Raw genomic sequence first — 23,398 nt, 5'->3', positions numbered from 1 at the left:
GAGACCCCACCGAAAAGATGGATGCGCCGGACTACAGGGACAGCGGTGACATCGCTGGCTCCTGTGTCAGGTAAGCGACACATAATGGACTACTATGCGATGCATAGTAGTCCATTATGCTTTACCTTTGCAGGGAATGAAAGAGGAAGTAAACCCATCAGGGTTTACTTCCTCTTTATTGCCTGGAAACTGGAGATTGTCCATAGAAACCAAAAAGTGTCAGTTTACATCAAAAGTGGTTATAGACCAGCTAGAAAACAGCGATAATAAAATTAGAATCACTCGCAGAATTGAGCGATAGTGATTTGTGGGGAAATTTGTCATCAAACACTAAAAGTAATGACAGCGGCAAATTCTGCAACTCAGAATTTTTCAGTGTTTTTGATTTGATTACATTATTGAATAATTTTTATTAAAATTATATATAAATTTATGATTTCATATTTCTAATTTTATCATACCCGGGATGTCTATTAGACTCTTGTTTGGACAGATTTAAAGCGGAGGTCCACCCTAAAGTGGACCTTCCGCTCATTGGAATCCTCCCCCCCTCCGACGCCACAACTGGCACCTTTCAGGGGGGAGGGGGGTGCATGTACCTGTACAGGTATCTGCACCCACTTCTGGCATAGCTATCTGCGGAAAGGGGCGTAGATTACGCCCCTTTCCGAAAGTCCCCCACTGCCTGCTGGGAAACACACGGATCCCAGAGACAGCGGGGACCATCCTTATTGCGCAGTGCGACTCGCGCATGCACAGTAGGGAACCGGGAAATGAAGCCGAAAGGCTCCATTTCCTGATTCCCATACCCAAGATGGCGGCGGCAGCACCCGAGAGACGATCGAGAGATCGGCTTCGGGTGCCGACATCGCGGGCGCGCTGGGCCGGTAAGTGTCACTATTTTAAAAGTCAGCAGCTGCAGTATTTGTAGCTGCTGGCTTTTAAAAAAAAAAAAAAAAAAAAAAGAAGAAGGATGGCGGAACTCCCGGCGGACTCCCGCTTTAAGTGAATTATTTCTAAGAATTGCAGGCCTACAATATAAAAATGTCAAATTTCCATGCAAAATAATGGTACCGATTTCAGCACCTAAAATCTGAAATAATCACACCCCGCCAGGGAGGTTAAAATGCCCTTGTGGCCTTTTATATATAGGGCACACTAAGAGGATGCTAAGAATAAGGATAGCTGAAACACATCCACAATATTAGGATAGGGTTCAAGGACCAATGTTGAGCATTTAGAGCCACATTGGAGGGGTTCTAATCTGGTTTGTGAGTTATCAAAAACGAGAAACTCAGTGGATACATTTAACAGATGTGCTCTCCCCAAAAGGTATGAATATTGAACTAGACGTAAACTGTTTTATCAGTGATACTTAGTATGATTTTCCATTACAGTAATTTTAAGTAATTCTGATGGACTGTACTTTAGATTTAAATGACAATATGCTTATATATAAATGATGGTTCCTTAAGTAGATCTCTACGTTATTTAGACTTTCTTAATATGGCATTAACATAATTTTTGATTATCCCTAATTTTTCTATGAATTTTATCATGTATTACCGTATATACTCGAGTATAAGCCGAGATTTTCAGCCTCTTTTTTGAGGCTGAAAGTGCCCCCCTCGGCTTATACTCGAGTCATCGCCGTCTGCCTGCTCGATCAGCGTGTCGAGCAGACAGACGGCGGACATTCTACCATTCAAAAGCCGCGCCTCCGTCTGTGATAGGCGGAGCACTCAATTTCCCAGCAGTCAGTGGTCCGCCTATCACGGACATCCTCTCATCCTCATACTACGGACGAGAATGAGAGGATGTCCGTGATAGGCGGAACACAGACTGCTGGGAAATTGAGTGTTCCGCCTATCACAGACGGGGGCGCGGCTTTTGAAAAGAGGAATGGCCGCCGAGGCGCCGACGAACAGCGGCGATCCTGGCAAGGCACGGGACGGAGGCAAGGCACGGGACAGAGGCACGGCACGGGACGGAGGCTCGGGACGGAGGCTCGGGACACACAAGGCTGCACGGACACACACACAGGGATGGATGGATGGATGGATGGACACACACACACACACACACACACAGGGATGGACAGGCATGTCTCACCCTCGGCTTATACACGAGTCAATAAGTTTGCCAGTTTTTTTGGGGTAAATTGGGGGCCTCGGCTTATATTCGGGTCGGCCTATACTCAAGTATATACGGTAAGTTTTTTTTTTTTTGACATTCAGATGATTGTTCAATCATTTTTTTTTTTTTTTTTTAAATATGTTTATTAAAGGTTTCATAACAAACAACATAGATAAACAACAGTGCTCACAGTATACAAGAGCTGTTTCAGAATACAGAGATAGTCAATTCAACATAAGACATCAGCAGTCATAGTAAAAAGCAAAAAGGGGTACTCCACTGGTGGCCCCCATGGCTCCTTTCAGCATATACAATCCCCCATCTTGTTCCATAAAAACAAGAGAAAAAAGACAGCTCCCCCCAAAAAGGGGAGGGGAGCACATATAGGGCAGTACAGAACAAACGGAACAATATCCTCCCGGAACCACAACCACCATCCCCAGCTAAGCAGTTTCGGGGTCAGCTACCCAAACATGCCAGACCTTATCGTATTTCTTTGGACATCCCCGATGCAGGTAAGTATCTTTGTAAAGGGGAAGACTGTTATTCGCCAGGCGCTTCCATTGCACCACGGATGGGGGATCTGCCTTTTTCCAGTGCATAGCAATATTTTTACGAGCATAAAAGAGTAGCAGTCCAATCATCGTGCGTTTGGCCGTGGACTGCACCACGGGCTCAATAAGTCCCAACATGCAGACCTCCATGGCCAGAGGCACCGTAGTCATGGTGACCTTGCTGATCAGATGTAACACTGACTCCCAGTATTGCTGGACCCTAGGGCACAGCCAGAAAATATGTGAAAAGTCCCCAGGGGAGGCACCACATCGCCAACAGCTCGGAGAGTGCGCAGGGTTCATCCTATGGAGTCTGTACGGGGTGTAGTAGGCCCGGTGCACAATTTTAAATTGCACAAGGCGGTCCCTAATAGAGACCAGGGAGTTAAAAGGAAGGTCCCACACATCATCCCAGTCATCCGTGTCAAGTGAGGGGATGTCAGTCCGCCACCTGGCCCAAAGTTTATCAAGAGCCGGCAGCGACACATTTATGAGATGGGAGTATAAAACCGAAGTAGGTTTCCTGTCACAGTCAGTCCTAAGTGTGTGTTCCAGTTTCAATTGTGTCAGATTGCAGGAGGAATCCAGGAATTGTGCTGTGAACGCGTGGACCAATTGAAGGTACCGGAATAGATAGTGACCAGGTACATTGTACCTGGAAATTAGGCTGGTAAAGGGGAGTAAAGAGCCCTGCTCCACAACATGCGACACAAGCTTAATCCCTAGCTTAGTCCATGCGCATGGGTCAGGGATCTGGTATAGGTGAGACAGGCCAGGATTCAGCCACAGTGGGGCATTTGGGGACACATCAGAACGTGCACATCTCTCCAGGGCCAGCCCCGCCCGCCATGCTCGCAAAGTAGCGACCATGGAGGGAGTCAAAGAAAAAGGAGCCCGAGGGCCTCGGTATATTAGGAGCCTGAGGGCCTCCAACGAACCCAGAACCGAGGCCTCTAGAGCAGTGGAGGAGTTCGTTTGGTCCGGTTGCAGCCACCAGGCAACCGTGACTAGCTGTGCGGACAGATAGTATTTGTAACAGTCTGGGAAGGCCATGCCCCCCTGCGTCCGTGGTCTCATCAGAGTTGTCAAGCGGTACCTGGGTGATGAGGAGCCCCAAATAAAGGAGGAAAAAATCTGGTTCAGTTTTGTGAAAAACGACTTAGGCAACCACTGCGGGGAGTGACGAAACAGGTAAGTAAGTCTGGGGATGACCTTCATCTTAAGGAGATTTATACGCCCCCAGAGCGATAATGGCAGCTTACTCCATGATTTAAGCTTGGCCTGAATATCTAAAAAAACCGGGGTAAGATTGAGTGTAAGGTAATCCGACGCCAAGTGAGAAACCTGAACCCCCAGATACTTAAATGAGTCAACCCAGACAAGGGGATTGTCCGAGAGCGAAGTGGCCCTTGCCCCCTGATCAATCGGGAACAGAAGAGATTTGGACCAGTTCACCCTGAGACCAGTAACCCTCGCATACGTATCCAGCACATCCAACACCCCCCTCAGTGCAGGACCAGCATCATTAAGAAAGAGCAGCATATCATCTGCGTACAGGGCCACCCTCTCCTCCAGCAGCCCAATACGCAGACCTGACACCCGGGGCGAAACACGCAGTGCCTCAGCCACAGGCTCAATCGCAAGGGCAAACAAAGCCGGAGAGAGAGGGCATCCCTGCCTGGTCCCCCTAAAAAGCCTGAAGGGGGCAGAAAGGGCTCCCTTCAACTGGACCGACGAAGTCGGGCTCCGATAAATCACCTGAAGCCAATTTATAAACAACAAGGGGAAGCCCATTTTCCGCAGGGTTCCCCACAAAAAAGGCCATTCCACCGTGTCGAAGGCCTTCTCGACATCCAAGGAGGCCACCACTCGGGTTCCCACGTTCAAATGTTGGGCGTGAATGTTAGTAAAGAGTCTCCTGAGGTTAATGTCCGTAGACCTATGGGGCATGAAACCAGTTTGGTCAGAGTCTATCACTGAGGGGAGCATGGGGTAAAGTCTACGGGCCAAAAGCTTGGTCAATATTTTAAAGTCAGAGTTCAATAAGGCTATGGGCCTATAAGAAGCACACGAGGTGGGGTCTTTAGGGGCTTTGTGAATCAATGTTAAATGGGCATGGTACATGGAAGCAGGCAATGCACCAGCAGTCAGACAGGTAGTATAGAGCTGAGCCAGTAGGGGCGCTAGAAGAGCCCCGTGGGCCTTGTAGAAGGCCATCGGAAGGCCATCGGAAGTCCATCCGGCCCCGGAGCCTTACCTGGGGGAAAAGAACTAATAACCCCCAGGACCTCCAGCGCCGTAAAGGGTCGGACCAGAGTCTCCCTTTCCGAGTCCGAGAGCCATCCCAGCGCCAGCTGGTCCAATAAAGTATGGAGTGACTCAGGTCGAAAGTCGGTGGGGAGACCTGAGGAGTACAACTTTTCATAAAAGGCGCTGAAAGTCCGCAGTATATCCGAGGGGGAGGTCACGGTGTCCCCATCCGGGGTCTGCAAGGCAGACACCAGAGAGTGAGGGGTCTTGTTCAATCATTTTTAATAATGTTTTATTAACCACTTCAGCCCCGGACCATTTTGCTGGTCAAAGACCAGACCGATTTTTGCGATTCGGCACTGCGTCGCTTTAACTGACAATTGTGCGGTCGTGTGACGTGGCTCTGAAACAAAATTGACGTCCTTTTTTTCCCCACAAATAGAGATTTCTTTTGGTGGTATTTGATCACCCCTGCGGTTTTTATTTTTTGTGCTATAAACAAAAATAGGAACGACAATTTTGGCATTATTTTTTACTATAATAAATATCCCCCAAAAATATATAAAAAAAAAAACTTTTTTTTCCCTCAGTTTAGGCCGATATGTATTCTTCTACATTTTTTTTCCCCAAAAATATCACAATAAGCGATTATTGATTGGTTTGCGCAAAAGTTATAGCGTTTACAAAATAGGGGATAGTTTTATGGCATTTTTATTAATCTTTTTTTTTACTAGTAATGGCGGCGATCAGCGATTTTTTTATTGTGACTGACATTATGGCGGACACATCGAACATTTTTGACACCTTTTTGAGACCATTGTCATTTATACAGCAATCACTACTGTCATTTACACTGCAATCAGTACTGTGATTCCTGTGTAAATGACACGGGCAGTGAAGGGGTTAAGTGTTCCTAGGGGTGTTTTACTAACTGTGGGGGGGTTGGGCTTTCATTTAGTGAACCCTGATCGCTGCTCCAATCACATGGAGCAGAGATCAGCGTCACTAGTTGCTAGGCAGAACGGGGAAATGCTGTTTACAAAGGCATTTCTCCGTTCAGCCGCCCCGTGAGAGACGATCGCGGGTATGCCCGCGGCAATCGAGTCCGCGGGACCCGCGACTGGAACTCACGGGGGTCCCGACCGCCACGCGATGGCAGGGCACCATTAAAGATTGGGACATACCTGTAGGCCAATATGACTGCCCGTGCCATTCTGCCGACGTACATCGGCGTGCGCCGGTCGGGAACCAGTTAATTTGCTGATTTTATTAACTTTGGTGTATACCGCTACAAATATGCATATATTTCGTTTGCAGCTTTGGATATATATGTCCCATTATAGGTTCGCTCTACCCTAACTAACTTGTTAAGGAATAGTTGAGATATGGGCTGAGTGGTTATTTAAAAATTATGGGTCGTATACTTCTGTGTGAGGCTCCATGATTGTAGTCACATAGAAGCATTGCATTTAATCAGAGAGCAGCCGCTTCGGTTTCATTGGTTTAATTGATTTCACTCCGTGACAGTGATGATTTCCATATTGTCCGTTTACGTGGAGCACCATGTGGGCAGATATAATGGACATCACATGGATTTTACACAGCGCAGGGCGGTGACGTGTTTCATATATAAAAAAGAAAAACAAAAAAAAAACAACAATGGCAACTTGCTTGTCTTTTTCTGATCTTTTCTTCCTCTGTTTCTCTCTTCTCCCTCTTACCTCTACTACTTCCTGTCCTCTAGCTTATCCTACTCCCCTTACCCTCTAACCCCCCCCCCCCCCCCAAAATGGCACTAGACAACCTCAGGGTGTTATCTTTAAATGCCAGAGGGCTCAATACGCCCGAAAAAGGCGGATGCTACTACATGACCTTAAAAAAACCTCAACAGATATTGCTTTTGAAATGGATATTTTGATGATAGGCAACTCCTATCCTCATATTGATTAGTGGTTCCAAATTAATAACTACTGCAGTAGGGAACAGACACAAAAGATACGCTCAGCATCTTTCCAATAACGGTTCTCCTTTATTATGACGCATGTGAAGGTTTTTATACACATGATTACGTAGGTATCACATTAATATTACAATTGTACGTTTATGGTAACAAGGGGCATAACATAGGCAGGCTAATTCTAATCAGGACTTGAAAGAATGCAAAACATGTACTGAAAACATTGTTAGTGCCGTGTGCACAGTGAGGGCATCGTGCAATACATATAAAATAGAATACAATTATATACAGAACCTACAAATTTACATTACACTTTCATACAGGAGACCCACTTTAAAAGTGACAAATTACACTATCTGCAGAATAAACACTACCCCATAGCTTTTCATTCCACCAACCCGACAGCGAAATCTAGAGGAACATCCATTCTAATGTCTAACAAAATCCCCTGGCCAACACAAGACACTTAATTGGACCCCGCGGGGCGATATGTGTTCCTTAAAGGCCAAGTGGGTGGAATACAGTTGACGTTGGCGACTGTCTACGCCCCCAACGAGAGCCAGGCAGTATTTCTGGAACGGGTGCTGAGTAAACTTCAAAGCTTCTTCCAAGGCCACTTGGTTTTTGGGGGGGGGGGGGGACTTTAATGTCCCCCCTGATTCCATCAAGTGATACTTCGACCGGCAGGTCGCCCATTCTCCCGTGTTATCTACAGCGCATAGCTAAAACTCTCCACAAGGCCCAGTTGTTGGAGCCTCCAGACGTCAATCATTCAGGTGAAACAGATTATACATTTTATTCTACCCCCCATAAGGTTTACTCTAGAATTGATTTCTTTTTGATACCACATGGTCAACTACATAGCGCCCGAGAGACGTCAATTGGCAATATCACCTGGTCTGACCATGCGCCTATTTTTCTGAGTTATGCCATCTCTGACCACACGACACCCAGACATCGGTTTTGGCGCCTTAATGAAAGCCTACTCCAGAACCCTGAAGTCCTCACAGACATGTCTAAGGAACTAGATATGAATTTCCAAACTAATGACGGAGGGGACTGTGACCCGGGAATTGTTTGGGAAGCGCATAAGCCTGTAATTAGAGGAATCCTCATTAAACACGGAGCCCGGATACAAAAAGGGACAGACAACGACAGCTTGCCCAATTGCTACAAAAACTGGCGTCTCTAGAATCCGCACATAAGCATGCCCCCTCTCGTGGCTCTGAATCTGATTTGGCAACAGTGAGACGACAGGTCACGGATCTGCTTGCATATAAAGCCAAAGCGGCACTACAATTTTGCCACAGAGTGAGTTACGAGTCGGGGAACAAATGTGGGTAACTATTGGCGAAGCAAGTTAGGGAACACAAACTTTCCTCATACATCCCCCGGGTGATTAGCAATGACGGACAACCTTCGACTTTACCTATACAGATCGCACAGCAATTCAGAGATTTCTATGCGCGACTTTACAATTTACCGACCACTACAACATCGCCGGCAGAAATGGCGACTTACATTAAAGAATCTCGCATGAAGTCGTTCTCCCTGGACCACTGTGCAGAACTGGAGTCCCCAATTACTCTTCTAGAGATACAGACAGCCTTCAGCGCCATGAAACCAGGGAAAGCACCAGGACCAGACGGGTTCACTCTTCAGTATTAAAAGACGTTATTCCCAATAATAGGCCCCCGTTTGCCTAAACTGTTCCATGCCATCGACACAGGGGCATCCCTGGCTAGCGAGACCCTTAAGGCCCACATAACGGTGATACACAAGGAAAGGAAAGATCCGACCGCCTGTGGTAGCTACAGGCCGATATCGCTGTTAAATACAGACCTGAAAATTTACACGAAGATCTTGGCTATCTGTCTGTCCCGACACATTCAGAAAGTGGTCCACTTAGATCAAGTGGGATTTGTTCCCATGAGGGAAGCCAGAGATAGCACCTCTAAGGTCCTGAACCTAATACATGTAGTACACTCCAGGGACACCCCCTGTGATTTCTTGAACACTGACGCAGAAAAAGCGTTTGATAGAGTAAATTGGGAATTTATGTTTTCCGTCCTTAAACATATAGGACTAGGGGAGGTGATGATCAACAGAGTAACTAGCATCTATTCGAGTCCGGCTGCGCAGGTGAAGGCAAATTGAGTGCTCTCCGACCCCTTCCTGATTAGTAATGGCACAAGGCAGGGCTGCCCCCCCTCTCTCCCCTGCTATTTGTCCTCTCTCTTGAGCCCTTTCTTGCGACAATTAGGCTAAACCAGGATATACAGGGTATACAGGTCGGGAAGACACAGCATAAGATCTCCGCTTACGCGGATGACCTCTTCTCTCTGTTGAATCCGGTGATGTCTCTTCCTAATCTGCTGAAACAATTTGAGATATTTGGACGCCTATCTAACTTGAAGATCAACTTCATGAAGTCGGAAGCAATGGGTATAGCCATCCCCTCTAGCACGATCCAGACACTCCGTGCAGACTTCCGTTTTAAGTGGACGTCAACGGCGTTAACTTATTTGGGCACGAAATTATCAACAGATCTGTCCCACATTTACGAGTTAAATTTCCCTCCTTTGCTCACGGAAACTAAGATGTTACTGAACAAATGGCAAACGAACTTACACTCCTGGTTCGGGAGGTGCAATCTGTTAAAGGTGTGCATTCTGCCGAAATATCTCTACCTATTCTTCTCAATACCCCCCCAGCACAACCTGAACTGACTAGCATAGCGAAGTGGAGCGTAGACCTCCAACGCACTTTCGACACAGAGCAGAAACAAAAGATAATTCACCTGTCTCTCAAATCTCCCATTTGCATAAAGACACAGGAAACGAATTACAAGGTTTTGATGAGATGGTACTTAACCCCCAGCAGACTCCGTGCCATGTTTCCGGAGACCTCAAATTGTTGCTGGAGATGTGGCACGGACACAGGGACAATCCTCCATATTTTTTGGAGGTCTGTACGTACTATATCTCAGAATTTCATCGAGCTCGTGATCCCTGAAGATCCTGCCTTCTTCCTGCTACACGTCTCTACCATGTCGATCAAAACCTATAAAAAAAATCCATACTGCGGCACTTGGTGAACGCAGCCAAGGCCTGCATTCCCCTACTGTGGAAACAACAAAACCCACCTACGGTGGCATTATGGCTAAGAAAAGTTGAAGCGATAAATAAAATGGAAGATTTGATTCTGACAGCAGCCGACAAACATGACACATATCTTCAGACCTGGACCCATTGGAATATATTCAAGTACTCAGTTGAGGGGAGATCTTTGACACCTGACATATCTAATAGAGTACGATAACCTGTGGTTATATAAACAACTCCTTCCTCTACTCCTTGCTCTTCCTTCTTTCTATTCTGACTATCTCTACTCTTTGTTCTCTGGCGATTCCCGATCGCCCACACGTATTGCACACTGGTGACATACGGGTGAGGTAGATTTAATCTATACGGACGATGATTGCTACAGCGACCACTTCTACTAAGCACTTGTAAGTTGCATTGAGCCCCTAGGCCAGTGATGGCGAACCTTGGCACCCTAGATGTTTTGAAACTACATTTTCCATGATGCCCATGCATTCTGCAGTGTAGGTGAGCATCATGGGAAATGTAGTTCCAAAACATCTGGGGTGCCAAGGTTCGCCATCACTGCCCTAGGCAATCATTACTGTCTGAAATATACTAGAATCTGCCTCCTGCATGTGCTACACACCTGTTGTAACCACTTTCTGTTTCCTGTCTGACATGGAAGCCAGACTGTTTTCTCTCTGTTGTATGTACTGATAAAATCAATAAAATTATATTTGCAAAAAAAAAGAAAAAACCGGCGTCTATACCACAAGATCACGCCCTCGGACGAAGTCAGGAAGTGACGAAACGTGTCAGTGACATGATCTCCGTGGTTTTACCAGAAGTGACCGGTGCGTGTCACGGACAGCTGAGTCATCAGGAAGTAGGCTTGAACTGCTGGTTTACTCAGACGTTCCCTCACCATTACCGGCTACATTGCTTGAGTTTATTTGATTTTTTTTGCACGTATATTCTGTAAGGGGTTGATTGTGGGATCATTAAATGCTTATCAACAGTATTACGCTATGTGGCCAATTTGTTTTCTCCACATGGATCCTTGCATGATACGGCTTTAAGTCTGGTGGGAGTTCTTTCAGAGAGGTGGAGAGTCAGTGATCAGATTTAAGGTGCATTATCTCTGCATATGTGGCGAGTGCATCCCTAAAGGGGAGATCATCTCACGTGGTGAAGCGTTTGGTGGAAGGCGTTTCTTCACGATCAAAATGTACCATATGACATTACAGAAATGCATCGCAATAGTCCATATATGAACATTATAATGAAGCTTGCCATCTTGATATATGACAAGAGCGCTGCTGCAATATTACAAGGGACTCTGCTACTAGAGTGTTTTTTAGTATTGTTTTTATATTATATTTTTAGTGGCTGTTATTGTGATTTTATAATCAAGGTTATATTTTCTTTATCGTTTTTAGGTTCTGAGAGTTTCACTACACAGTAACCTCAATTTTTATAACCAGAGCGCTGAGCGGTGCTTTTTATTTTATTTTTATTTTTTTTAGGTGGGTCATACAAAGCATTTCATACATATCCCTCCACCCGGCACAGCCAGAAGACGACAGAGTAAGTGACCCCGGGAGAATTGTTTTGTTGTAGATCTTACTAGACTCGGGCATGGGGCAGAAGACCCAAAACACATACCCCAGGTGCCTAGGTCTAGCAATGCCTATGGTGAAATCTAAATTTTACTGCCAGCTGAACCCCAGAATCTCCATAAATCCAGTCTAGATACATAAATTATGTCTGCAGCACAGAGAAGGAAGATTATCCCAGAGAAATACAGGACGGGGAACACAGCTCAGGAAAGTGACCAGGGTATATCAGGCTGATAAAACCCAGTCTCCATCCTACTCTGGACCAATCAGTGAGCAGTATGGGTGGAGGAATGTATTTAGTGTTAATGACCCACCTGTGCTGATCTCTGTAGGTGGGTCCTCCTCTATAAATGTCCCCGTTATTCCATCCTCCTCCATAGACTGCTGATCATCCCTCACATACCTCTCTTCTTCTTCTGCTTTCACCTCAAATTCTATATCGATTGGATCTCCACTCTAAATCAAGAAAATGAGAGAAAATATCATCTGTAAAACATAAGCTTTATTATTGTGACATCACATAAAAATACACATATTGTCACCACAAGTCCATGTTCTAGATGCTCCGTCCCACCAACCTTGTAACAGTGGGGGATGGTGTGACCTTCCTGTGTGGAATCCCGGGAATACAGAGGACGGGGACATCTCTCTGGTGGGTTCCTGGTATTAGGTGGCTCCATCATATCCTTGTGTCCTTCTGAAGACTCCTCCATCACTCCATACTCCTCATCCTCCTCTTTATACTCTTTAACAATATTATCATCCCCAAGGTTTCCACTCTGAATATTTAATAAAACATGCATTGTAACAGCCATGCTTTTGTAACAATTATTAGTAATTATGATTTATTCATGTCTACCTGATGATGGTGAGGGATGGTGTGATCTTCCTGTGTGGAATCCCGGGAATACAGAGGACGGGGACATCTCTCTGGTGGGTTTCTGTAGCTGGATGACTCCATCATGGTGTCCTGGTACAGATCTTTGTGTTGTTTAGGAAACTCCTCCATCACCCCATCCTCATCATCCTCCTCTTTTATCTCTTCTTTAACCTCAACTTTAGAATCTGTCAGGTTTCCACTCTGAATATATAATAAAAATGACATCAATGGTAACAATGCAGATAATGTACAGATCCTAATGATACTATCAGTGATTGTTCCTCACCTACCTGATGATGGTGGGGGATGGTGTGACCTTCCTGTGTGGAATCCCGGGAATACAGAGGACGGGGACATCTCTCTGGTGGGTTCCCATTACTGGATCCATCTGTAGGAAACACACACACTGACTGAATACATTGTTTCTATGTGTTTATCAGATGATGGGGGATCTAGGTGGAGCCTCCGTACTGCTCTCTCCTTTACAATAAAGTCTCCTCTTACCCGGTGATGTGAGGGGTGGCTGATTGTCCATCATGACGTCCTTGTAGAGATCCTTGTGTCCTTCTAAATACTCCCACTCCTCCATGGAGAAATAGACAGTGACATCCTGACACCTTATAGGAACCTGACACACACAATGATACAGTCACCATCCAGACACATCCCTTGTCTGTTACTGGATAATGTCCCACAATTCCCAGAATCCTCCTCACCTCTCCTGTCAGCAGCTCCATCATCTTCTTGGTGACTTCTAGAATCGTCTCCATGTTGTGTCTCTCAGGTTTTAGTGAGTCACATGGAGGCACTGTGATGGTCATATGATCACCTGACTTTAGAAGAGGAAATCTCTGTATTGAGGAAGCAATAGGAACATCATGTTAGAATCCCAGAATCCTCCTCACCTCTCCAGTCAGGTCTGTGTTTTATTAATAGAGATAAGAGTGATGTCATGTGACCTCCCAGAATCCTCCTCACCTCTCCGGTCAGGTCTGTGTTTTATTAATAGAGATTAGGGATGAGCTGAACACCCCCCAGTTCGGTTCGCATCCAGAACATGCGAACAGGCAAAAAATTTGTTTGAACACGCGAACACCATTAAAGTCTATGGGTCACCAACATGAATAATCAAAAGTGCTAATTTTAAAAGTCATATGCAAGTCATATGGGAATAACAAGATGGAGGAAGAAGAAGAAAACCGAAGGAAGACCAGAAGAAGATGGAAGAAGCAGGGAAAGAAGACATTAATATAGGAATTGTCAAAAAAACGGCTATTGTCTTTAACATTTTTAACACTGTTCGTGAAATGGTATGGGTACTTGTACCCCATTACCAATTCACATGGGGGGGGGGGGATCTGGGGGTCCCCTTGTTAAAGGGGGCTTCACGATTCCGATAAAACCCCTGCCCGCATACCCCCACAACCAACGGCCAAGGGTTGTGGGGATGAGGCCCTTATCCCCATCAACATGGGGACAGCCTCCACATGTTGAGGGCATGTGGCCTGGTACGCTTCAGGAAGGGGGGTGCTCTCTCGTTCCCCCCCCTTTTTCTGCGGCTTGCCAGGTTGCGTGCTCGGATAAGGGTCTAATATGGATTTTTAGGGGGACCCCACGACATTTTAAAAAAAAATAAAAAAATTGGCGCAGGGTTCCCGTTAATATTCATACCAGACCTGAAGGGCCTGGTATGGCATTTGGGGGGACCCCACACTTTTTTTTTTTTGGTTCGGGGTTCGCCTTAATATTCATACCAGACCCAAAGGGCCTGGTAATGGACTGTGCGGGAGTCCCATGACATTTTTTTCAATGACTTTTATGTGTATTGCAGACACTCGACAATTCATTGATAGTACTTTTAAATTACTTTTTTTTCCCTTAGAAATTTAATTTTGCTCTCGGACTGTTCTAAACACGGGAAACATGCGCCGCTTTACAGGCATATTATAGACACCTCCCAGGTACAGAATATTTCACTTTTATTGTTTCACTTTAAGCATTATTAAAATCACTGCTCCCAAAAAAATTTAGTTTTTTATAACTTCTTTTGTATTAACACATGTCCCCTGGGGCAGTACCCGGGTCCCCAAACCCTTTTTATGATAATAACTTGCATATAAGCCTTTAAAATTAGCACTTTTCAGTTCTCCTATAGACTTTTAAAGGGTGTTCCAAGGCTTTCGAATTTGCCGCGAACACCCCAAATTGTTTGCTATTCGGCGAACAGCCAATGTTCGAGTCGAACTCATGTTTGACCCGAACATAAAATGATGTCATGAGACCCCCCAGAATCCTCCTTACCTCTCAGGTCAGGTCTGTGTTTCATTAATAGAGATAAGAGTGATGTCATGTGACCTCCTCACCTGTCCAGTCAGCAGGTAGATGATCTCCAAGGTGAGGTTTAGTATCTTCTCAGTCATGTGACTCCAGTCCTCCTCCATCCTCATTGGTGTTGTCATCTATGAAGGTTTCTCTGTAGACAGATAACATTGAAGAATTATCTGTATTGGTATTGATTGTTCAATGTCTAAGTTACCTTTATGGTCTCTATGTTGGCTGTGCTTTCTTTCCGGTAATAGTTTTGTCTAGGTTTTTGAACTTTATAGATATAATAACAAATAGGATCTTCTGACTTCTTGAATAGTTTTGCTCTGAGACACTTTTTCCTCGCAGGCACTGTTGGGGGGTCATTGTAAAATCAGTGTGATGTCATAGAATGTGCTGACTCTGGATGGAGGGACATTGGGAGGAGGAGCTGTAAGGTCAGTGTGATGTCATAGGACATATGGACTCTCAACGGAGGGACATTTGGATAGGGTGATATATGAGGCTCCTGTGCAAACCAAACTGTTGTTCCTGGGTGCGTCCTACCTCTCCTAAACTGAAGAGTGAACTTTGACCTTTACCATACAGAAATCTGTGAAAGTAACCTCTCATGTGAGCAGTTGACGTGCGGAGGAACGGAGTGTAAATATCACACAATTTTCTCCAGAGCTCCTAATTATTATAATAATTATTATACAGGATTCATATAGTGCTGACAGTTTACACAGCACTTTACAACATGAGGGTAGACAGTACATTTAAATTACAGTGTAATACAGTAGGAATCGGAGGGCCCTGTTCATTCGAGCGTACAATCTAAGAGGGAGGGTCAAGAGATACAAAAGGTAATTACTGTGGGGGATGTTTTTATGGAGAAAATAAAGTACAGCTGTTAGGTGGGGGCCACATAGACTTCTCTGAAGAAATGCGTTTTCAGGGATCATCTGAATGTGGATAGAGATAGTCAGACAGATTGGGGTAGGGAATTCCAGAGGATGGGAGAGGCTTGGGAAAAGTCCTGGGTTGAATGTGGGATGAGATGACAGGGAAGCTAGAGAGAAGGAGGAGGTCTTGGGAGGAATGAAGAGAATGATTTGGTTGATATTTTGGGCTAGGTTAGTGATGTAGTTGGAGGCCGAGTTGTGGATGGCTTTGTAAGTTGTCGTTAGTATTTTGAATTTAATTCATTGGGTGAGTGGCAGCCAATGAAGGGATTGGAAGAGAGGAGTAGCAGGCGCTGAGGGTTTGTAAGGTTGATGAGCCTGGCAGCAGCATTCACGACAGACTAAAGGTAAGCCAATGAGGAAGGCGTTGCAGTAGTCGAGGCGAGAGATGTCCAGGGAGTGAACTAGGAGCTTTGTGGAGTCATCGATTAGGAAGGGACGCATCTTATGCCTTGTACACACGGTCGGAGAATCTGTCGAAATGCGTCTTATCGGACCATGTCGTCAGATAATCCGACTGTGTGTGGTATGCATCGGACTGATTCCGTCCGAATCTCCGTCGGACCCAATTTTCCAACATGTTGGAAATATTTTCCGACCAACTGGGCCGGTCGGATGTAATCCGATCATGTGTAGAGCATTTTGATCGGACCAAGTGCCACGCATGCTCAGATCAAATTCCTACATCAAAGCTATTGGCTACTAGCCTGAATGTAGTCCCATCGTAACGAAAGCCAACTTTGTCCGACCGTGTGTATACAACAGTTTCGGACAAGATCCAACTGACAAAATCCGACGGGCAGAATCCGACGGATTTGGTTGTGGAAATCTCCGACCATGTGTACAGGGGCTTAGAGATGTTGCGGAGGTTGGGGGAGCAAGCTTTGGGTATTGATTGGATGTGGGACTGGAAAGGATAGTTTACAGTGCAGGATTACGCCTAGCACCTTGGCATGCAGGGACGGGTAGATGTTTGAGTCGTTGATTATGAAATCAGGGGAAGGGGCACGTGGGGGAGGAAATGTTATGAGCTCAGTTTCAGATAGATCGAGTTTGAGAATTTGTTTGACATCTAGGCCGATATGTCTGTTAGTAAATGAGTGATGCATGAGGAGACTGATATTGTGAGGTGAGGGGGAGGGAGATGGATTTGGGTATCATTGGTGTAGAAATGGTATTGAAAGCCATGACAAAGGGAGGAGGTGTAGATGGAGGAAAAAAAAAGGAGGTCGAGGAACAGAACCTTGTGGGACCCCAATTGAAGAAAGGAAGAGGAGAAGAGGGAGTAGAATTGTAAAAGACACTGAAGGTGCGGTGGCACAGTTAGGATCAGAGCCATCGAAGAGCACAGTCATGGAGACCAAAAGATGTGGAGGTTTTGTGAGGAGGAGGAGGGGGCGGTCAACCATATCAAAGGCAGCAGAGAGGTTCAGGAGGGGTAATGTAGAATAGTGTCTGTTGGTTTCAGCCATTAGTAGGTCATTTGTGAGTTTTGGGAGAGCAAATTCTCTGGAGTGTTGAGGGTGAAATCCAGACTGAAGGGGATCAGGAAGTTTGTTCTTAGTCAGATGGTAGCTCAGTCTGTTGTAGACCAGACATTCAAGGAGTTTGGAGGAAAAAGGGGAGTAAAAAGATGGGGCATAGGTTGTTAAGATGGCCAGGGTCTAGTGAGGGCTTTTAAAGTGTGGGGGTGATTAGTGCATGTTTTAGGGAGTTGGGGGAAGATGCCAAAAGGGAGGAAGAGGTTGAAGATGTGAGTAATGCCGCGTACACATGATCAGACTATCCGGCGGACTTAGTCTGGCGGACAAACCGCCATAAAGTCCGCCGGACTGTCCGAATGAGTGGACCTGCCCACACACGGACTACCCGCCGTACTTTTGAAATGAACGGACTTGCCCACACACACACACGGAGGAAAGTCCGTTCATTTTGAGCGTGGCTCCAGGTAGCCGGGACTAGTGAAGGAAGTTAATGTTGCCGCCTTTGGCGGCGAGATTGACACGACGCTGGCCCCGTCAACTGGTATGCAGTTAAAGGGGAAACCCTACGCCGAAAAAAAAAACAGTGTGGGGGTCCCCCCAGGTCCATATCAGACCCTTATCCGAGCACGCTACCCGGCCAGTCAGGAAAGGGGTGGGGGGAGGAGAGAGCCCCCCCCCCCGAGCCGTACCAGGCCGCATGCCCTCAACATGGGGACAAGGTGCTTTGGGGAAGGGGGGGCACGCGGCCCCCAAAGCACCTTGTCCCCATGTTGATGAGGACAGGGGCCTCTTCCCGACAACCCTGGCTGTTGGTTGTCGGGGTCTGCGGGCAGGGGGCTTATCGGAATCCGGGAGCCCCCTTTAATAAGGGGGCCCAGATCCCGACCCCCCACCCTATGTGAATGAGTATGGGGTACAATGTACCCCTACCCATTCACCTGTAAAAAAAAAAAAAATGTAAATAAAACACAACACACAAGGGTTAAAAACAGTTTATTACACAGCTCCGGGGGTCTTCTTCCGTCTTGGGGGGGGTCTTCTCGCCGGCCTCCTCCGCTATCTTCTGCTAGCTCTTTTACTAGCGGAGGAGCCCGGCTTTCTTCGTCGCCTCCCTCTTCTTTCGACTTCGGGGGTCTTGTCCCTCTCTTCGGTTCTTCTTGCCGGGCCTCCACACCTTCTTATAGCTCTTTTACAAGCCTCTGTCTTTGCCGCCTTCAGTTCTTCTCTTCTTGAGCTGTTGACTCGTCGCTGTCTCTGGCCACGACAGGGACGCGGCGTCTTATATAGGGACATCGCCGGGTGATGTCCCCGCCCATTATGTCACAGTCCCAGAGGATGCTGGGACTGTGACATCATAATGGGCGGGGACATCACCCAGCGATGTCCCTATATAAGTGGCCGCACACTGCGTCCCTGTCATTGTGGCCAGAGACAGCGACGAGTCAACAGCTCAAGAAGAGAAGAACAGCAGAACAGAAGGCGGCGAAGACAGCGGCGATAGAAGACCAGGCCACCGCTTGTAAAAGAGCTAGAAGGCGGCGCGGAGGCCCGGCAAGAAGAACCGAAGAGGAGGACAAGACCCCCGAAGTCGGAAGAAGAGGGCGGCGACAAAGAAGAAAGCCGGGCTCCTCTGCTAGTAAAAGAGCTAGCAGAAGATAGCAGAGGAGTCTGGCGAGAAGACCCCGGAGCTGTGCGATAAACTATTTTAACCCTTGTGTGTTGTGTTTTATTTACAATTTTTTTTCACAGGTGAATGGGAAGGGGTAGATTGTACCCCATACTCATTCCCATAGGGTGGGGGGGCCGGGATCCCCTTATTAAAGGGGGCTCCCGGATTCCGATAAGCCCCCCACCCGCAGATCCTGACAACCAATGGCCAGGGTTGTCAGGAAGAGGCCCTTGTCCTCAACATGGGGACAAGGTGCTTTGGGTTGGGGGGCCGGGCGGCCCCCCCTTCCCCAAAGCACCCCATGTTGAGGGCACGCAGCCTGGTACGGCTCAGGAGAAGGGCGGCTCGCTCGTCCCCACCCCCTTTCCTGACCGGCCGGGTAGCGTGCTAAGGGTCTGATATGGACCTAGGGGGGGACCCCCATGCCGTTTTTTCGGAGTAGGGCTTCCCCTTTAAGTCCATACCAGGTGACGGGGCCAGCGACGCTTCCTTCGCTAGTCCCAGCTACCTGGAGCCGTGCTCAAAATGAACGGACTTTTCTCCGTGCGGGAAAAGTCCCCTCATTTCAAAAGTACGGCAGACTAGCCCACACATGGGCGGATTTATTCACCGGATTGTTTGATCGTGTGTATGCGGCATTAGAGTGGAGAATGGAACCTGAGGGTGACCGTAGCATTTGTGAGGGAGCAGGATCTAGGGGACAGGTGGACATTAAAAAAAAAGTTTAGCAACCTTGTCTATAGTAGCGGGGTTGAATAAGTGAAGTAATGAGTGTACCTGTGGACATTGGGTTTTAAATGTGGGAGGTATGTGCGCATTGGAGATCTCCTCACAAATTGTATCAATCTTATTTTTGAAGTGATTGGCGATCTCCTGGGCAGTGAATGAGTTAGTGGGTGGAGGCAGTGGAGAATGGAGTAGAGAAAAGGTGATGGGGACTGGATGAGAAGGTGTTAATGAGAATGATAAAAACAGGTCTACTTGGTAGTGGGGAGGCAGGAATAGTATTTTTTGGAGGGCAGATTTATATTGGTTGAAGACTTTCTAGGACTTAGTCTTACACCACAGGTGCTCAAGAGTGCGGCTATGTTTTCTGAAACTTCTGGTGTCACCTTTCTTCCAAGGTTTTAGGGGTCAGGGGCCGATTCTGTGTGTAGTGAGGGGGGTTGAGCTTGTCTAGGGAGGATGAAAGTGAGCGGTTGCAAACAGAAGTGGCTAGATTGGGGCAGGACGGGGTGAGATTTTGTCATAGAGGTGATCAGTAGCAGAGAAGAGGTTTAAGGTGGCAAAAGTTTCTACGGGTATCCATGCTCAATGCACTTGTTTGTGTTCTCTTCCTGTTCCAGTATAATAAAGACATGTTCTGATATTTTTCCATGACAGTAAAGTATTCTCTGCATCCAAGAAGCTTCCAGCGCATGATTTCAATACTCAGCCAATAATATCTGTGCGACTTCAATGTCACAGCAAATTCAAAGTAGCCCCTGCACTACTTTGGTCTGACTTTGATGCAACTTAAAGGCCCATAGACCTCATGATTACACAGGCATTGCTTGAAGTCGTGCGACTTTCAAGTCGTACAAGTGTGAAAGGGGCCATTAAAATGCTCTAGAAACATCATGCTGTGAAGTATTGCAAATAACGCCTCTATCCTCTCCATAATCACCATAAGAAATTAACTACCAGCTTGTTATCACAAGAGTCTAAAACAGACTTTCAAAGTGTATTACTTCAGATTGTTTTAAAAAAATTTAGAGTTACGCTTACCGGTAATGTCTTTTCCAGTAGTCTTTCAGGACAGCTACAACGAGAGACCGCTCCTCGTGCCACCCTGCTTGTTTATATAAGCAATGACCGAGGAGTTGTCCGAATGCATCAGGACATGTTGCCCCAGGATTTCCCCTCTGAAGGCTTTGAGTGCCAGTCCAACTGCTCTTAGTTCTTTCCAGTTGTACGACCTCAAGTTCCTCTTTTGTCCATGTCCCCTGTGCCAGCTGAGAGCCCAGGTATGCTCCCCAGGTTCTGTCGCTTGCGTCCGTGGTAATCACTCTGGACACTGAAATGATCCACAGGCACCCTTGTGATAGATTTATCCATTTCCTCCACCACCATAGGAATCTCTTGATCCGAGCAGGAACTGAAAGCAGGGTGTCTAAGGACTCCTGGTTGTGGTCCCACATCTTTAGAACCAAGGCCTGCAGGGGATGGAAGTGTAGGCCTGCCCATTGGACCGCCGGGATGGCAGGGGTTAGTAAGCCAAGGGTTGACACGGCTGCCTGTATTGATACCTGCTGGTTGTTTTGAAGGGACGCTACCGCTCTGTCCACCTTCAGTATTTTCTCTGCTGGGAGAAAAACTCTCAGCTGAGTTGAGTCCGGCAGGTATCCCAGATAGGAAATGTGCCGAGCTGGAATTAGGCTGGATTTTTCCAGGTTCAGCCGCCATCCCAGCCCTAGCAGGGTTACTTTTGTTAGCTCCAGATCCCTGATTAGCCACTCTGAGGATACTGCGAAGGAGTAAATCGTACAAGTATGCAATAATTAATACACCCCTGAATCGTGGAAAAGCCATGGCTTCTGCCATGACCTATGAAAATACTCGGGGTGACGAGGATAGGCCGAATGGCAGTGAATGAAACTGCAGGTGAATGTTTTCCCCCTCTAGCTTTACAGCCAGGCTCAGGAACATTTGGAAAGTTTCGGCAATGGGGACGTTGAGGTAAGAGTCTTTCAGATCCAATGACACCATATAATAGTTCTGGGGCAGTAGAGCCCTGACTGTGAATATCGATTCCATCCAGAATCTTTTGTAGGCAATCGATTTGTTCAGGGGTTTCAGATTTAAAATGAATCTGTAATTTTCTGAGGACTTCTTCACCACGAAAACGTGTGAATAGAAGCCCCTCCCTTCTTCCTCAAACTCTGCAAACTACGTTCTGCTGGTCTAGTTCCTTCCCCAGGAGGGCCTCTGCTTTTGTCGCACATCTGGGGAGAAGCGCGACTAGGCTTTGATGTGGAGGGGGCTCTGTAAATTCTAGACCGTACCCCCTCCTTATGATCCCCAGGATAAACTGGTTGGGGGAAATTAATTCCCACTGTGGAAGGAAGGCCCCCAGTCCCCCCCCCCCCCCCCAACTGTGACCGGTGAGTCACGGGCTGCTCAGGAGGGCAAAAAATCACTCCTCCTCTGCCCTTACTCCTTTGAACCCAAATCTTCTTTTCCGCTTCTGGCTTGGGGGGGCCTTCTTGTTTGTGGATGAAACCCGCCCTTGGTTTGAGTCTGGGTTTTTAGTTTCACCGGGAACGCCTTCTTCTTATCGGCTGTATGGTCTAATACTGCTTCTAGACCTGGGCAGAACAGAAGATCCCTGGTCATCAGAATGCCACACAGTTTGATTTTTGAGGCATTGTTGCCTGGCCATGTTTTTAGCCAGAGGGCTCTTCTGGCCGAGTTGGCTAGTGCAGCATTCCTGGCCGACATGCGAACCGACTCGGCCGAGGCATCCGCTATATATGCTACCTCCAAGACCTTATACATCTGGTCGTGGAGAGATGGGGGTTTCTTGTTCACCTGAATACCCAAGGTGGTATAGACTGCCCCAAATAGGTCCTCTACCTCATCAAGGGACAGTTTGTACCTTGAGTGCTTTCTGGTGTCCCCGTCCTGATTCTCTACCTCCGAATCATCCCGAGAACTGGATGTAGCACTGTCTGGTTCCTCCTTAGCCGTCTCTCTGGAAGCCCCCGCCACTTCCTCTGCTGAAGTAGTGGCCCTAGGTTGGGAAAATACAGAGCCCTGTGCTAAAGGTGGGGTTGTGCTCTGACACAGGTGAGGGAGTAGCAGGAACCTGTAAACCCTCAAACAGGGTTTTGAAGGACTGAAAGGTTAAGGACAACTCCTTAACTGATGCCGCTAACCTTGACTCCTGCTCTGATGCCCTTCTGTTAACCAGTGCGTCAATACAGTCCTTAAATAGGACCTTTTTCCACTCCTCCCCTAGGGTATGCCTACAAGAGGCGCACTTTCTCTAATGCTATGTACACACAACTGGACTTTGACGGACTGAATTCCGTCTGACTTTGATGGACTTTTGACAGACTTCCATCGAATCGGACTGGTCTACACACAATCACACCAAAGTCCAACGGATTTGACTGCGATGATTTACGACCGGACTAGAATAAGCAAGTTCATAGACAGTAGCTGTCCTAGGGTCGGTTTTTGTCCGGACTAGCCCGTCGGAAAGATTTGAAAACATTTTCTAAATCTAAAGTCCATCGGAGTTTGACAGCAAAGGTCCGATGAAGCCCACACATGGTCGAATTGTCAGATGGATTTGTTCCGTCAGACCTTTTCTGTCGAAAAAGTTCAGCCATGTGTACACGGCATTAGAGTTATGTGGGGGGGGGGGGGGGGGTTTCTCAGAAGATTTCTGAAATATATGTAAAAAAAACACCAATCAATATCCCCACAAGGCATCACATAGAGATACAA

The 23,398-nt window shown here is 46.8% G+C and overlaps 1 protein-coding gene across 1 annotated transcript in view; it reads right to left on the bottom strand.

The window, feature by feature from the left end:
* The window catches only part of LOC143989572 (uncharacterized), a 40,369-nt gene that overhangs the window by 7,024 nt on the left and 9,947 nt on the right, over positions 1-23,398 (bottom strand). The window contains exons 2-8 of the mRNA XM_077489757.1: positions 14,846-14,955; positions 13,199-13,333; positions 12,987-13,110; positions 12,773-12,870; positions 12,462-12,683; positions 12,181-12,381; positions 11,917-12,058 (exon numbers count right to left, since the gene is read on the bottom strand). Coding sequence (XP_077345883.1) covers positions 11,917-12,058; positions 12,181-12,381; positions 12,462-12,683; positions 12,773-12,870; positions 12,987-13,110; positions 13,199-13,333; positions 14,846-14,941 — 1,018 coding nt within the window. The 5' untranslated portion in view covers positions 14,942-14,955. The remainder of the gene's footprint in view (positions 1-11,916; positions 12,059-12,180; positions 12,382-12,461; positions 12,684-12,772; positions 12,871-12,986; positions 13,111-13,198; positions 13,334-14,845; positions 14,956-23,398) is intronic.

Source organism: Lithobates pipiens, unplaced genomic scaffold, assembly GCF_037356315.1.
Source record: "Lithobates pipiens isolate NorthernLeopardFrog02 unplaced genomic scaffold, aLitPip1_a1.2 Scaffold_18, whole genome shotgun sequence".
NCBI lineage: Eukaryota > Metazoa > Chordata > Amphibia > Anura > Ranidae > Lithobates > Lithobates pipiens.
Note: the sequence above shows the minus strand (reverse complement) of the source record. Positions and strands in the feature narration are given on the sequence as shown.